At 38.6% G+C, this 18,273-nt stretch overlaps 1 protein-coding gene across 3 annotated transcripts in view; it reads right to left on the reverse strand.

Moving 5' to 3' along the window:
* slc49a4 (solute carrier family 49 member 4) overlaps positions 1 to 18,273 on the reverse strand; it is a 130,260-nt gene that overhangs the window by 43,367 nt on the left and 68,620 nt on the right. For all 3 annotated transcript variants that reach the window (XM_059967678.1, XM_059967680.1, XM_059967679.1), the window contains exon 4: positions 13,329 to 13,458. In XM_059967678.1, coding sequence (XP_059823661.1) covers positions 13,329 to 13,458 — 130 coding nt within the window. The remainder of the gene's footprint in view (positions 1 to 13,328; positions 13,459 to 18,273) is intronic.

Raw genomic sequence — 18,273 nt, forward strand, 5'->3', positions numbered from 1 at the left:
CATGATTAGTATAGATGGGAACTTGAAGGTCAGCATGGACATTAGCTGAAGACCTGTTTGACTGTACAATTCAATATGATTCATTGTTTCTAGCCTTAATTGAAGAATAGTTTACTAGATTTACAAATTGCAAATGGTCAACAAAACCAGTGCAATAATTTCACATTCATATTACAATCATCAGAACTGAGTAAGAATGGTTGACAACTGGAATGTGCTCCCAGAAGTTGTAGAATCAGAAAATATCTACAATATTTAAGAGGCATTTAGATAGACACTTAAATAGGCAAAGCTTAGAAGGTTACAGTTTCAATGCTGGCATATTAGATTAATGAAGATTGACAGAGGGTCAACATGGACAGGGTGGGTCAAAGTGTCCATTTCTGTGCCATATGACATCTTATCCAAATGACAGAGTCAGAGAATGTTGAATTTTTGTGGGTGAGTGGAGTCAAGAAACTGCCTGGGGTGAAAAAAAGATAGAAATCATACACAAGCCTCCAAATAGTAGCCAAGATGTGGGGTTGAGATTGCAAAGAGAGCTGGAAAACGCATGTAATAAGGGTAATATGTAATGGGGAATGGGGAATTTCAATATGCAAGGGGACTGGGAAAAAAATCAGGCTGAAGCTGGATCACAAGAGAGGGAATTTGTTCAATGCCTATGAGATGGCTTTTTAGAGCAGCTTGTGCTTGAGCCTACTAAGGGAAAAGCTATCTTAGATAGGGTATTGTGTAATAACCCAGATCTTATTAGGAAGCAGTGATCATAATATGGTTGAATTCATACCGTAATTTGAGAGGGAGAAGCATAACAAACATGTATCAAAATCACAATGGAATATGCAAAAGGAATTACAGAGGCATGAGAGAGGAGCTCACACAGGTGGATTGGAGGGGGATACTGGCGAAGATGATGGCAGAGCAGAGGTGAATGAATTTTCACAAGGCATAGGATAAATATGTCCCACAGAAGTTGTTCTCAAATGACAGAGGTGTCAATGAGATGCCCCCCCCCCGCCGCATTTTTCTAAATTCCACTGAATACAGGAAAAAAAGATGACAAACCCTCCTCATATGTTAACTCTGTGGCTGACAAGGGAAGTTAAGGACTGCAAAAAGCCAGCAGAAAAGAGTGGGAGGTTGGATGAATGGGAAGCTTTTAAATCCAACAAAAGGCAACTCAAAAAGCTATACGAAGGGAAAAGATGAAATACGAGGGCAAACTAGAAAATAACATAAATCAGGATATTAAAAGCTTTTCAGTTACATGAAAAGTAAAAGGGTGGTGAAGGTTGATATTGGACCACTGGAAATTGATGTTGGTGAAGTAATTAATAAGGGGTAGAGAAGGGGCAGATGAACTTTGAGCTGTTTGTATCAGTCTTCACTATAGAAGACACTAGCAGTGTGCCAGAGGTCCATGTGTGTCAGGGAGCAGGGGTGAGAACCATTGCTATTACAAAGGAAAAAGTGCCAGGCGAACTTAAATGTCTTAAGGTGGATGAGTCACCATCAGATGGACTACATCCCAGAGTCCTGAGAGAAGTTGCTGAAGAGATAACAGATGCATTGGTCATGATCCTTCAAAAATCACTTGATTCTGACACCATCCAGGAGGACTGGGAAATTGCAAATGTTACTCCAATAAGAAGGGAGGAAGGAAAAAGAAAGGAAATAATAGGCCAGCTAGCTGAACCTCAGTGCTAATTAATTAAGGACCCTAATTAAGGGTGATATTTTGGGGCAATTGGAGTCTAATGATAAAATAAGTCAAAGTCAGCTTGGTTTCTGTGAAGGGAAAACTTGCCTTACAAATCTACAAAACTTGCCTTAAAAATTAAGAGTTCTTCGAGGAAGTAATAAGCAGAGCGGACAAAACAGAGGCAGTGGATCTCATTTACTTGGATTTTTAAAAGACATTTGATAAGGTGTCACATGAGGCTGATTAACAAGATAAAATCCATCAGCATTACAGGAAACATACCGGCATGGATTGAGGAATGGCTGACAGGTAGGCGGCAGCAAGTGGGAATTATGGGGCCTTTTCTGGTCGGCTGCCGGAGACTGGTGGTGCTCCACAGGGATCAGCATTGGGCTGATCATTACTTTTCACACTTTTCACACTCTTTGTCAGTGTTTTAGATAGTGGAATTGATGGCTTTGTGGCAAAGTTGCCACAAAGCCATCAAAGCCCTATCTCTGGAAGATAGGGGGATGGGTTGGTAATGCTGAGGAAGCAATGTGATTGCAGCAGGACTTTGGCAAATTCGAAGAATGGGTAAAAAAAAAAGTGGCAGGTGGAATACAGGTGTTGGAAAATGTACGATAATGCATTTTGGTAAAAGGAACAATAGTTCCTTTTATATAGGAGACAAAAAGTTGTGATTGTAGGGGATTTTAATTTTCCACACATCGACTGGGACTCCCATACTGTTAAAGGTCTAGATAGGTTAAAGTTTGTGAAATGCCTTCAGTAAAGTTTTCTAAATCAATATATAGATGTACCAACCAGGGAGGATGCAATATTAGATCTCCTATTAGGAAATGAGTTAGGGCAGGTGACAGAAGTGTGTGTAGGGGGATACTTTGGTTCCAGTGATCATAACGTCATTAGTTTCAACTTGATCATGGATAAAGATAGATCTGGTCCTTGGGTTGAAGTTCTAAACTGGAAAAAGGCCAAATTTGAAGAAATGAGAAAGGATCTAAAAAGTGTAGATTGGGACAGGTTGTTCTCTGGCAGGGATGTGATTGGTAAGTGGGAGGCCTTCAAAGGAGTAATTTTGAGAGTGCAGAGTTTGTATGTTCCAGTCAGGGTTAAAGGCAAAATGAAAAAGAATACGGAATCTTGGTTCTCCAGGGATATTGAAACTCTGATAAAGAAGAAGAGAGAGATGTATAACATGTATAGGCAACAGGGAGGAAATAAGATGCTTGAGGAATATAAAAAGAGTAAGAAAATACTTAAGAAAGAAATCAGGAGGGCTAAAAGAAGACATGAGGTTGCTTTGGCAGTCCGGGTGAAGGATAATCCTAACAGCTTCTACAGGTATGTTAAGGGCAAAAGGATAGTAAGGGATAAAAGTGGTCCTCTTGAAGGTCAGAGTGGTTGGCTATGTATGGAACCAAAAGAAATGGGAGAGATATTAAATGGGTTTTTTGCATCTGTATTTACTGAGGAAACTGGAGTGGAGTCTATGGAAACAAGGCAAACAAGTAGGGAGGTCATGGAACTTAAGATTAAAGAGGAGGATGTGCTTGCTGTCTAGAGACAACTCAGAGTAGATAAATCCCCAGGACCTGACAGGGTATTCCCTCAGACCTTGAGGGAGGCTAGTGTTAAAATTGCAGGGGCCCTGGCAGAAATATTTGAAATAGACAATAGGTGCAGAAATAGACCATTCGGCCCTTCGAGCCTGCACCGCCATTCTGAGATCATGGCTGATCATCTACTATCAATACCCGATTCCTCCCTTGTCCCCATATCCCGATTCCCCTATCCATAAGATACCTATCTAGCTCCTTCTTGAAAGCATCCAGAGAATTGGCCTCCACTGCCTTCCGAGGCAGTGCATTCCAGATCCCCACAACTCTCTGGGAGAAGAAGTTTTTCCTTAATTCCAGCGTGAACAAGCCCAATCTCTCTAACCTCTCTGTGTAAGACAGTCTGGACATCCCAGGAATTAACCTCGTGAATCTACGCTGCACTTCCTCTATAGCCAGGATGTCCTTCCTTAACCCTGGAGACCAAAACTGTACACAATACTCCAAGTGTGGTCTCACTAGCGCCCTGTACAAATGCAAAAGGATTTCCTTGCTCTTGTACTCAATTCCCTTTGTAATAAAGGCCAACATTCCATTAGCCTTCTTCACTGCCTGCTGCACTTGCTCATTCACCTATGTCGATATCCACGGGTCAGGTGCTGGAGGATTGGAGGATAGCTCATATAGTTCTGTTGTTTAAAAAAGGCTCAAAAAGTAAGCCGGGAAATTATAGGTCAGTAAGGTTGACATCGGTAGTAGGTAAATTATTGGAGGAATACTAAGAGGATCTACAAGTATTTGGATAGACAGGGACTTATTAGAAAAAGTCAGCATGGCTTTGTGCGTGGTAGGTCATGTTTAACCAATCTATTAGAGTTTTTTGAGGAAGCTACCAGGAAAGTGGATGAAGGGAAGGCAGTGGATGCTGTATACATGGACTTCAGTAAGGCCTTTGACAAGGTCCCGCTTGGAAGATTCAGTCGCTAGGTATACATGAGGAGGTAGTAAATTGGATTAGACATTGGCTCAATGGAAGAAGCCAGAGAGTGGAGGCCTGTGACTAGTGGTGTGCACAGGGATTAGTGCTGGGTCCATTGCTAGTTGTCATCTATATCAGTGATCTGGATGATAATGTGGCAAATTGGATCAGCAAATTTGCTGATGATACAAAGATTGGAGATGTAGAGGGCAGTGAGGAAGGTTTTCAAAGCTTGCAGAGGGATTTGGACCAGTTGCAGGAATGGGCTGAAAAATGGCAGATGGAGTTTACTGCGGACAAGTGTGAGGTATTGCACTTCGGAAGGTCAAACATAAGGAAGGGAAAACATACAAGGTAAAATGGTAGGACACTGAAGAGTGCAGTAGAACAGAGGGATCTGGGAGTACAGGTACATAATTTCCTAAAAGTGGCATCACAAGTAGATAGGGTTCTAAAGAAAGCTTTTGGTACATTGGCCTTTATAAATCAAAATACTGAGTATAAGAGTTGGAATGTAATGGTGAGGTTGTATAAGACATTGGTGAGACTGAATTTGGAGCATTGTGTGCAGTTTTGGTCACCTAATTACAGAAAGGATATTAATAAGGTTGAAAGAGTACAGAGAACAAGGATGATGCTGGGACTTGAGAAACTGAGTTACAGAGAAAAGTTGAATAAGTTAGGACTTTATTCCCTGGAGCATAGGAGAATGAGGGGTGATTTGTTAGAGGTGTATAAAATTATGATGGGTATAGATAGAGTGAATGCAAGCAGGCTTTTTCCACTGAGGACAGGGGAGGAAAAAAAACAGAGGTCATGGGTTAAGGGTGAAGGGGGAAAAGTTTAAAGGGAACATTGTGGGGGGGGGGGATTCTTCACGCAGAGAGTGGTGGGAGTGTGGAATGAGCTGCCAGATGAAGTGGTGAATGCGGGCTCACTTTTGACATTTAAGAAAAACTTGGGACAGGTATATGGATGAGAGGGGTTTGGAGGGATATGGCCCAGGTGCAGGTCAGTGGGACTAGGCAGGAAAATGGTTCGCCACAGCTAAGAAGGGCCAAAAGGCCTGTTTCTGTGCTGTAATGTTCTATGCAGAATATTATCTAAATAGGAAGAAAATTCAAACATCAGAGGTGCAAAGGAACGTAGGGAGTCCTCGTGCAAGACTCCCAGAGGTTAACTTACAGCTTGAGTCTGTGGTAAAGAAGGCAAATGTAATGTTGCCATTTATTTCAAGGGGGATAGAATATGGAGAAAAGGAGAAAATGCTGAGCTTTTATAAGGTAGTTGTCAGACGGCACGATGTATTGTCAACAGTTTTGGGCCCCATATCTCAGAAAGGATGCTTCGTCATTGGAGAGAGTCCAGAGGAGGTTCACGAGGATTATTTCAGGAATGAAGGGATTAACATATAAGGAGCATTTGGCAGCTTTTGGCTTGTACTCACAAGAATTTAGAAGGATTCAGGTGGATCTCATTGAAACCTACCAATTACTAAAAGGACTAGATCGGGTGGAAGTGGAGAGCATGTTTCCTGTGGTGGAGGTATCCAGAACAGAGGGCACAGCCTCAAAATTGAGGGGCGACCTTTTAGATCAAAAGGAAGGAGGAATGTTTTTAGAGAGTAGTGAATCTGAAGAATGCTCTGCCTCAGACTGCGGTGGAGGCGATATCCGTGTGTATATTTAAGGCAGAAGTTCATCGTTTCCTATCAGTCAGGGCATCAAAGGATATGGTGAGAAGGCACATATATGGAATGTCGAAGCAGACTTGATAGACTAAATGGCCTAATTCTGTCCCTATGTCTCTGGTCTTATATTTACATGTGAAGTAGTACAGGATTCTTCAGGTAATGGTTAAGGATATGGACCATCTTAGTTTGGGACTCCATATGAACAGCTCTCTTCTCATGACAGACTAGTCTTCAAATAACCACTGCAAGTTTTACTCTGGTTAAAGACACTCGTCCTGACTTCACAAAAAACCTGCAGCAGAGAAAACATACAATGCAAACCAAGAAGAACCTGAAGATGGTTTTAACTTATGTAATTCAATAAAGGTCAACGGAATAAGTCAATGGTTGAGTTCTTGTAGATTATTTAAAAGAGAAAGAAGAGATCTTTGGATGCTCTGGATGTAGTACAAAAACCATAAAGTTAAGATGAATAGAGATGTAAGAGCAAAACATTGATAGAGGAGGAGTAAAAGAATTCACTTTTATGACACGTTACAGTGTGTGTTAAAAGCTGCATGTTCTGCTTGAAACTACTAGTTTCTACCTCAACTGAGTGGAAGTTCAGGGCTCGGGTGTGCAGACAGGAGTCCTACCTTCCACTCTGTTGACTGCTGATCTTGGAAGACATGCACAAGTTAACTTTGGGCACACTCTGCAAACCCATTCGATAGACAATGGACAAAAGTCAGCTTCCTTTAATTCTGCTGATCTAAATGTTTTCAATATTAATTGCATTCTAGTTTTATTTTAGATAATGTTCAAAGGTTCATTTATAATCAACTTATCCATCTACAACTCTGAGATTCATCTTCTCCAAAGAAAGAACATGAAACTCATTCAGAGAGAAATATCAAAGTCAACCCTCCCCACCCAATTTACAAAGATAAGTGTGTAAAAAGGGCCCAAAGAATCAATGGGGATCCGAGTCACCCTAACCATAAACTGTACCAGCTGCTACCATCTGGGAAACGGTACTGTAGCACAAAAATCAGGACCAACAGACTCCAGGACAGCTTCTTCTACAAGGCCATCAGACTGATTAATCATGCTGATACAACTGTATTTCTATGTTATATTTACTGTCCTGTTGTACATACTATTTATTATAAATTACTATAAATTGCACGTTTAGACAGAGGCATAACGCAAAGATTTTTATTTCTCATGTGTATGAAGATGCAAGAAATAAAGTCAATTCAATTCAATAAAGAATTGCATCCCACACCAGTTTCTAATAATTGAATGATTCTGATCGTGTAAGATGGTTCTCGATTTCTTAAACCAGATTTAGCCTCTGGTTATTGGTGTAGGTTTATCCTATACTTTATATTTAAGTTAAAGTGTGTTTTCGTCATATTAATCGCTCTGTTTTATACACTTTAACCATTATACTACATTTTTGACTATTATTTTTGTTCCTTCGAAGGTATATTTTTAACCTTTCGATGGTGAATTCTTTTTTATTAAGATGGTGGTTTTTTGAAAAATATTTTTGGTTTTGTTTAAGATGGCGTTATTTTTTTTCTCTCTTGTCTTCTTCCTACAATGCATCGCTTATCATAGCTTAAATATTTTTTGTTTTGTCTGGGCTATAGCCCGATTTATAAGCTTTTAGTGACTATATTCTTTTTTTTAACAACTAACTATATTTAGAAATATGGTTTTTAGTATAGTGACTTTAATTTTTAAAGTCGGGGTGGTTTTTTTAAATATATATCCTTTATATACGGAGTGGTCTTCCGCTGACATAGGGGTAGTGTTAATCTCATTTTTTTCCTTTTTCTAGCCATATCTTGGCGTTTTTTAAATCTTTTTCTTGTAGGGGTGGGGCTTAGTTTGTTTTCTAATTTTATTTTTCCTTCACCAGTTTGTTTTAGTTTTTTCATTTGGGCTGTTTTTGAACTTCAAATATGTCTGCATTGTCGTCACTTCCGGGTCCGCTCTTTATTTTTGTTCCTCTTCCAGGCGCATGAGTTTATAATTTGGTTAACCCTTTTTATACCAAAGGGTTGATTTTAGAATTATTGCTCAGACCATTAATTTTGTGTCTTGGAATACTAATGGTTTAAACCATCCGATTAAATGAAAGAAGATTTTCAAGGTATTCCAAAGACTTGATGCTCATATCATTTTTGTACAAGAAACTCATGTGAGGAAGGAGGACAAATAATGCTTTTTTAGGTCTTGGAGGGGTCAACAGTATCATTCAAATTCAAATGCCAAAGTAAAAGGAGTTTCAATTTTTATTGACTCCTCTATTGCATTTGTTCAACACGATATCTTTTCGGATCCGAATGGTAGATTTTTGTTAATTACAGGTTTACTTTGTAATAAAAAGGTTGCTTTGGTTAATGTTTATGCTCCAAATGTGGATTGTCCTGATTTTTTTAAGTCCTTATTTACTTCTTTACCCAATCTAAATAAATATAAGTTAATAATGGGTGGTGACTTTAATTGTTGTTTAAATCCTTTGATGGATAAATCTTTATCTAATCAGACTTTACCCAATAAGTCGGCCACTTGTATTAACTCCTTTTTGACTGATAGTGAAGTTTTTGATGTTTGGAGATTTCGGCATCCTAACGACAAAGAGTTTTATTTTTTCTCACATGTTTATCATTCTTATTCGAGAATTGATTATTTTTTTATTGACTCTTGTTTTATTCCATCGGTAATCGGTTGTAATTACGATATTATAGCTATCTCTGACCATGCTCCATTAAAACTTTCTATTAAATTTACGGATACAGTTTCTAATGCCAGACAATGGCGATTTGACTCTACCTTACTGCAAGATCCGGACTTTATTAAATTTATGAAGGAACAGATCAATTTCTTCTTTTCAACTAATTCCACGGATAATATTTCTTGCAGAACTCTTTGGGACACTTTTAAAGCGTATATACATGGACAGATTATCTCTTACTCCGTTGGTTTGAGAAAACGCATTAAGAAGGAAACTCTTTTATTGGTCGATAAAATTAAAGAGATTGACAAGAAATATTCGATCACTCCTAGTAAGCAGCTTTACAAACAAAGGGTTGAACTTCAAATGGAACATAGTTTATTACTTACATCTCCGATTGAAAATCAATTAATGAAAACCAGATCTGATTTTTATATACATAGTGATAAATCAGGTAAACTGTTAGCTAGTCAGTTGAAGAATGCTTTGGTTAAACGTCAAATCACTAAGATTCGTCAGCAGAATGGGGATTTGACAGTTAACCATGATGAGATAAATAAGTCATTTCAAGACTTTTATACCTCCCTGTCTCAATCTGAATTCCCTCAGGATCGTAATACCATGTGTGATTTTCTTGGGAAATTAAATTTCCCAAGATTATCATCCGATGATCTTTCAATATTAGATACTCCTATTACGGACACAGAAATCAAAGGGGTTATTTCCTCAATGAATTCTGGGAAAGCACCAGGTCCAGATGGGTATACAGTCGAATTTTAAAAATGTTTTTCCGCTACTCTTTCTCCTTGGTTATGTAGGGTTTTTGAGGAAGCAATTAGATTGGGGAATTTGCCACAATCTTTTTATAGAGCTTCCATTTCTTTAATATTGAAGAAAGATAAAGACCCTACTGACTGTGCATCCTATAGACCAATATCTTTATTTAATGTAGACTCCAAGATTTTTTCCAAGTTACTGGCATCCAGGTTGGAGAAGATATTACCCCAAATTATTTCAAAAGATCAAACCGGTTTTATTAAAAATCGCTATTCTTTTTTCAACGTTAGGAGATTACTGAATATTGATAATACTCCTTTACATTGCACTTCAGAATGCGTGATTTCATTAGATGCGGAGAAAGCATTTGATAGAGTTGAATGGCCTTACTTGTTTAATGTGTTGGAGAAGTTTAATTTTAGTCCGACATTCATTTCTTGGATTAAACTGATATATCACACTCCAGTAGCCTCAGTGTTTACTAATAATCAAAGATCTCACTTTTTTCGTTTGTTTCGGGACACTAGACAAGGATGTCCTCTTAGCCCATTACCATTTAACATTGCTTTAGAACCTTTGGCAATTGCCATCAGAGAATCACAGGATATTTTGGGTATTAATCGTGGGATAGATATTCATAAGTTATCTTTATATGCAGATGATTTATTATTATTCATTTCTAATCCTGAGAAATCTATTCCAGCAGTTTTATCATTGTTGGCTCAATTTAGTGAGTTTTCTGGGTACAAGTTAAATCTTAATAAGAGTGAATTGTTTCCTTTGAATAGACAGGTCCCAATATATGGAAATTTACCTTTTAAATTAGTTAATGACTCTTATTTACTTCGGGATTAAAATCACAAAAAACCATAAAGATTTATTTAGGTTTAATTTTTTACCCTTAATTGATCAGATTAAAGGCTTGTTTACTAAGTGGTCACCATTATCTTTATCTCTAATAGGCAGGATTAATGCTATTAAGATGGTTATTTTACCTAAGTTTTTATATATTTTTCAAGCGGTACCAATTTTTATTCCGAAATCTCTTTTTTACTAATGTTGATTCAAAAATTTCCTCATATATATGGCAAAATAAAAATCCCAGATTAGGTAAAATATATTTACAGAAGACAAAGAAGGAAGGTGGGTTAGCATTACCTAATTTCAGATTTTATTATTGGGCAGTTAATATTAGATATTTGTTATGTTGGTTTAAAGACTGGGGTGGATCTTTTGGCCCTCATTGGGTGAGTTTAGAAATTAAATCGGTACCAGGTTATGCTCTGGGTTCTATTTTAGGGACTTCTCTCCCTTTTGCTCTTCCTAAATTGCCGAAACGAATTGACAACCCGATAGTTAAACATATTTTACGTATATGGTTTCAATTTCGGAAATTTTTCGGGTTGACTCAATTCGTTTTAAATAGTCCTATTGTATCTAACTGCTTTTTCCACCCTTCCATTATAGATCAAGCTTATTCGGCTTGGAAAACTAAGGGATTACTAAGATTTTCTGATTTATTTTTGGACAATTGTTTTATGTATTTTGAGCAATTATCTAATAAATATAATTTGCCTAGATTTCATTTTTTTAAGATATTTACAGATTAGGCATTTTTTAAGTACGGTACCTACGTTTCCAAATTTCGTGCCTTCAGATATTTTGGAGAGTTTGTTTGAATTAAACCCTTTTCAAAAAGGGCTTATATCAAAACTTTATAATATAATTATGAAGATACGTTCAGAGCCCCTTTATAAGACCAAAAATGATTGGGAAAGAGAGCTTAATCTTATTATTCCTATTGAGAATTGGGATAGAATTCTTCAATTAGTTAATACATCTTCGATATGTGCCAAACATTCATTAATACAATTTAAGGTTTTACATAGGGCCCATATGTCCAAAGATAAATTAGCTCATTTTTATTCTTATATAAATCCTAATTGTGATAGATGTCAATTTGAAACTGCGTCTTTAACTCATATGTTTTGGTCATGTCCACTTTTGAAAAAATATTGGAAAGATATTTTTGATATTATCTCTGTGGTTTTGAATATCGATTTACAACCTCATCCTATTACCGCAATTTTTGGTTTACCAATGATGACTCACTGCATTTATCTTCTTCTGCCTGCCGAATGATTGCATTTCTAACTCTGATGGCTAGAAGATCTATATTGATGAATTGGAAGGAAATTAATCCTCCCACTGTATTTAATTGGTTCTCTCAAACTATGTTATGTTTAAATTTAGAAAAAATTAGAAGTGGTGTATTCGATACTTCTATTAAATTTGAAAAGATATGGGGACCATTTATTCAATATTTTTATATGATGTAATATGACCCTGTTCCAGGTTCATTTGATTTGTCAGCTTTAATCTTATGTATGTTGAGAGGTTCGGAGTGGACGACATTGATGATTATGTATTCTTGTGTGATATTATAAACAGCCCTTTTTTTTCTCTTTTTCTAGTTTTTCTTCTTTTTTTTCTTTCTTTTTTTGCTTCTTTTTTCTTCTTTATTAGCTATTAGTTTAGTAGGTTAGTTAATTTGCATAATATTTTTTTCTTTTTTGTTTTTTTTATATTATATATTATGAAATATCTAGATTTACCATGTTCATACATATATTGTATGGTTCATGTTTTGATAAACTCATTTATACTGTAACCATTGCTTATGTATTTTTTTATGTGTAATGGGATTTTGTATGTTTGTAATCCCTTTATCAATATATCATTTGTATTTTGTTCATATTATTAATAATAATAATAAGATTGAGAAAGAATTGCATCCCAATTATCAACCCCAAACCCTGTACACAACACAACTAGAACACAGGCTCCCAAACAATCCCTTCCTTGCACAATTAACTGGAAAAGGAATGGGCGAGAAAGTACAAAATATAAAACGATGTCTGAAAAATTCACAGCCCATAAATGCAGAACCATGTTAACATTCTCTGACACCTAAATCATTGAGAGGAACACCACATGACGAATTCAGTGGCCTACCTGCCTGTCACAACAAGCCACATAACAATAGGCCATTCACAGACTCTTTCTCCGGCAGCAATCTAAAGGCAGGCAGTTGGTGCTGATGTCTTAATCCTCCTCGATGCATTAATTGACAATTAATGGAACCTCTAATCGGTGAAATGGAGTCCAACATTGGCTTGCATCCCGTCTACGAGTTTCTTCCCATAGGCCTCACTTCCAAGAATCTTCTCGGAGATGGCAAAGTGCTGGATCACTTAGTCGATCTCCAAACTGTAAATCACAGGTTCTAAATGTATTTTAATTTTAATATTTACATAAATTGAGTGCATTTGAAATGCAAACCCAACGGTTGGTAAACATAGGACCAAGGCTTCACCAGATAGAGGCCATCCAGTTGACAGGGTCCAATTGTTAAACTCACAGGTCCTGGCCTACTCTACACCTTTCCAATCAACTAGGATCTATCTTCCCAACTGAAAATTATACCTGTGGCCTGTTCCAATTAGTAGCAAAATGAAGCCAACTGTAACCAAGCAATTAGAAAACCAGACAATATTCAATGTTTATTGTGTTTGTTGTGTTCAGAATAACCTTCCATCTAAATATTTTTAACACTGATTAACAGTGCAGAAACATAGTTCAGAATATATCCAGCCTGGTAACATCAAGGGACCTTTCAGCAATTTTACTGGTGCCCAAGGAAAGACTTTTTCCAACTGTTGGTATTGGTTCAGGAATAAAGCTAATTCTCCCTTGCAGTAACAGTGCAGGAAGCTTATGACAGATGACCTGGCCCTAACCCTAATGCTCTAAATCGGAATTCTCAGCACAACAGACTGTGCTGCTGAATGTCGGTTCGCTGATACAATGAAGAAGAAACTCACCCAAGAAGTCTGCAGATACTGGTTCTGTAGTTCAGCCTCTGGCTTGCAGCAGCTATACTCGGTGGAAGAGGAGGGTGGGATGGGAAGCAAACGATCACAACAGCAAACAGGAAAACTGTCACAGCAAACTCTGGGAAAGGAAAATAATTCAAAGCAATGAAAAAACTATGTCAAAGATGGAAGAAATCCACTCTCTTGGAATAGATAAGCCTAAACAGCAAAATTCAGTACAAACAAAATGACTTAGCCACTTTTATAAAATTACTTGGCTTTAGAAAGTATACCGTTATCTCCTTTCTTCAAATTAAACACCTCTAGATCTACTATAAGCGATTAACAGAAACACTTTAACAGATGGTTAGTCTAATCAAATTCATGGTCCAAATACTCCTGGAGAAGTTATTTTTATTAAAAGTATCTTAATTTTAAAAAAAGGTTCTGTTTGGCTTCAATCCCAGATAAACTGGGTGGTGAGGGTGGACAAACGAGAGGCAGTGGATGCCACTTTCCTGGATTTTCAGAAGGCGTTTGATAAGGTGCCACACATGAGGCTGATTAACATGATAAAATCCTATGGCATTACCGGAAAGATACTGGCATGGATAGAGGAATGACTGACAGGCAGGAGGCAGCAAGTGGGAATAAAGGGGGTCTTTTTTTGGTTGGCTACAGATACCTCGTTGGCTATAGGGGTCAGTATTAGGATTGCTACTTTTCACATTGTTTGTCAATCAGAATGATTTATTATCACCGGCATTGTGACATGAAATTTTGTTAACTTAGCAACAGCAATTCAATGCAATACATAATCCAGCAGAGAGATAAAAAAAACAGTAATAATAAAATAAAAAATAATAATAAATAAACAAGTAAATCAATTACATATTGAATAGATTAAAAAGCATGCAAAAACAGAAATACTGTATATTTTTTAAAAATCCAGTAGTGTCCAAAGCTTCAATGTCCACTTAGGAATTGGATGGCAGAGGGGAAGAAGCTATTCCTGAATCACTGAGTGTGTGCCTTCAGGCTTCTGCACCTCCTACCTGATGTTAACAATGAGAAAAGAGCATGCCCTGGGTGCTGGAGGTCCTTAATAAAGGATGCTGCCTTTCTCAAGACACCGCTCCCTGGAGGTGTCCTGGGTACTTTGTAGGCTAGTGCCCAGGATGAAGCGGACTAGATTTACAACCTTCTGCAGCTGCTTTCGGTCCTGTGCAGTAGCCCTTCCATACCAGACAGTGATGCAGTATGTCACAATGCTCTCCACAGTACAATTGGTGCAACTATAAAAGTTTTTGAGTGTATTTGCTGACATGCCAAATGTCTTCAAGCTCCTAATAAAGTTGCCTTCTTTATAACTACATCAATATGTTGGGACCAGGTCAGATCCTTAAAGACCATGCCACCCAAGAACTTGAAGCTGTTCACTCTCTCCACTTCTGATGCCTCTATGAAGATTGGTATGTGTTCCTTTGCTTAAGGGTAGGGGTAATGAATTCCTGGGATATTTGGATGATGAAATTGATGGCTTTGTGGTAAAGTTAGTGTATGATAGATGGAAAGGTAGGTAGTGCTAAGGAAGCAATGCGATTGCAGCAGGAAAAACAGCGGCAGATAGAATACGGTGTTGCAAAATTTATTATAATGCATTTTGGTAAAATGAACAATATTGCAGACTACTAACTAAAAGGAGAGAAGGCTCAAACATTAGAGGTGCAGACTCCCAGAAGGTTAATCTACTGGTTGAGTCCGTGGTAAAGAAGGAAAATACAATGCTGGCATTTATTTCAAGGGAAATAGAATATGAAAGAAAGGAGATAATGCTGATCTTTATAAGACATTAGTCAGGCAGCACTTGGAGTACTGTCAACAGTTTTGGGCCCTATAATCTCAGAAAGGATGTGTGATTATTGGAGAGAATCCAGAGGCGGTACTTGAGGATGCTTCTGGGGATGAAGGGGTTATCATATGAGGAGCATTTGGCAGCTTTGGGCCTGTCCTCACTGGAGTTTAGAGGAACGTGGGGGCTTGGGGTTGGGGGGATCTCACTGAATGTGAAAGGACTAGATAGACTGGATGTGGAGAGGATACTCAGAACTAGAGGGCACAGCCTCAAATTGAAATGTGACCCTTTAGAACTGAAGTAAGGGGTATCTTTTTTAGCCAGAGTAGTAAATCTGTGGAAAGCTCTACCAGACTGCAGTGGAGGCCAAGTCTGTGAGCATATTTAAGGTGGAAGTTGATTGTTTCCTGATTGATTAGGGCATCAAAGGACATGACGAGGAGGCAGGTTTATGGGGTTGAGTGGGATCTGGGATCAGCTATGATGGAATGGTGGAGCAGACTCGATGGGCTGAATGGCCTAATTCTGCTCCTATGTTTTATGGTGATGAAATCTCATTGCAATTGTTTAAATTAAGGTGAAGTAATGGTTAAGATTCTGTTTGTGAAATGGCTGATACAAATTTTTAGAAGGGGGAATGAAATAAAGCTTTATTTATCACATGTACATAAAAACCTACAGTGAAATGTGTTACTTCACCTAACACAGTTCAAGGATTGTACTGGGGGCAGCCACAAGTATTTCCACACATCTGGCACCAAAATAGCATGCCCTCAACTCACTAACCCTAACCGTACATCCTTGGAATATGGAAGGAAACTGGTCATCTGGAGGAAACTCACACAAGTCACAGGGAAAACATCCTTAAAAACAACAGCATAGTAACTGTTCACTCTCTTGATAGTACACTCTTTCAGAAAAGAGCTAACAAGTATATCCCATTCAACCATTACTATCCAATTTAGTAAGATCAGCTCAAATTTCAAACACAGGCATCAGGCAGGTTTTAAAGGAAGCTGGTGAGAGAATAACCCAGAGTGCTGAGTGCCTCAAAGATATTGTTTCAGCAGCATTCCTCTTTTTAGCAACCATGCATGATTTGTCTTGGCAACTAGGTCAGTTAGTTGTCTTTACCACTTCCCTTTTAAGCAAGATAGATATTCAAAAGGAGAATGGCACTGTTTCAAGAATTCTGTTAGCTGATTACAGGGACTCAATTTAAATGAATGATATTTCAGTTGAAATTCTCTTGTTCTACAAAAGTGGACGGTTACGAGCTGCAAATTAATCAACTGCTTAATTTATCCATTAGGAATTCAGTTGAAGAGCAGATCTTGGCATGATGGAAATATATAGCAGTAGGACTGCTGGATCTTGTTCAAAAATGTGGTGGCATTAACAATTTGACAACTGCGACTCTGGAATAGACAACACAAAGATGTTTTCAACATTCATGAAAATACAATGCAATAGGACAATACAAGCATAGGACAATAAATTCAAAAGGGAAAAAGCTCTGGTTACTAAGATGAGCACATAATCCTTTCCAGTAAGCTAACAGATTCTTAAATCAACTGTTTAAACTGGACCAAATTGATAATTGGTTCCGATCCTGGCCTTGTTAAAGAATGAAAACACTCCGGATAGGAATGCACTTCACATGCTCTTGATCTTTTCTATGACTTCAAGTTCCCTGGCCTTGGTCATCTCATATTCACTATGTCCAGTCCCTATATACCTCCATCTCCCATCAGGAAGGTCTCAAAGTTCACTGCATCTTTCTGGACACCAGACCAAACCATTTCCCATCCACCACCATTCTCCTCCGCCTGATGGAACTGGTCCTCATTCTTAACAAGTTTCTCCTTTGGCTCCTCCCACTTCCTTAAAACAAAAAGCATAGCCATGGGCACTCGCATGGCCCAGCTATGCCCTCCTTTTTTGTTGGCTATGTGGAAAGTCTACACCAGTATCACTCCTCAACTTTTCCTATGCTACATTGACAACTGCTTTTGGTGCTGCTTCCTGCACCCATGCAGAGCTTACTGACTTCATCAACTTCGCCACCCTGCCATCAAATTTACATGGTCCACTTCCTAAACCCCCTCTCAATCTGTCTCCTTCTCTGGAGCCAGTTTATCTATCCACTGATATATTATATAAACTCACTGATTCTCACAGCTACCTGGACTATACCTCTTCCCACCCTGTTACTTGTAAAAAGGCCATCTCCTTCTCTCAATTCCTTTGTCTCCCCCACATCTGCTCTTAGGATGAGGCTTTTCATTCCAGAATGAATGAGGTATCCTCTTTCTTCAAAGATGATATCCTCCACCGTCAACGCTGTCCTCACCCACATTTTGCTCATGTCTGTCCTCACCCCATCCTCCCACCACCCCACTAAGGATAGGGCTCCTCTTGTCCACACCTATCATCCCATCAGCCCCCACATCCAACATATAATTCTTCGTAACTTCTGCCATCTCCAACTGGATCCCATCACCAAGCACATCTCCCCCACCCCCCCCCATTTTCTACTTTCCGCAGGATTGGTCCCTACAGAACTCCCTTGTTCATTCATCCCTCTCTACTAATCTCCTTCCTGGCACTTAACTTTGCAAGCAGAACAAGTGCCACACCCACCCCTACAACTCCTTGCTCACTACCATTCAGGGCCCCAAACAGTCCTTCAAGGTGAGGTGCCACTTAAGGGTCATCTACTGCATCTGGTGCTCCTGGTATGGCCTCCTATATATCAGTGAGACCGAACACAGACTGGAAGGCTGCTTCACCAATCACCTATGCTCAATCCACCAGAAAAAGCAGTATCTTCTAGTGGCCACCCATTTCAACTCTACTTCCCATTCCCATAAGTCAGTCCATGGCCTCCTCTACTGCAATAATGAGGTCACACTCAGTTTGGAAAAGTAACACCTTATTCTGTCTGGATAGTCTCCAACCTGATAGCATGAACATCCATTTCTCCAACTTCTGATAAATGCACCCCCACTTCCTTCACCATTCCCAGTTCCTTCTCTCATCTCATCCCTTACCTCCCTCTCTGATGCTCCTTCACCCCTTTCTCCCATGGTCTTCTGT

Source organism: Hypanus sabinus, chromosome 4, assembly GCF_030144855.1.
Source record: "Hypanus sabinus isolate sHypSab1 chromosome 4, sHypSab1.hap1, whole genome shotgun sequence".
Classification (NCBI taxonomy): Eukaryota; Metazoa; Chordata; class Chondrichthyes; order Myliobatiformes; family Dasyatidae; genus Hypanus; species Hypanus sabinus.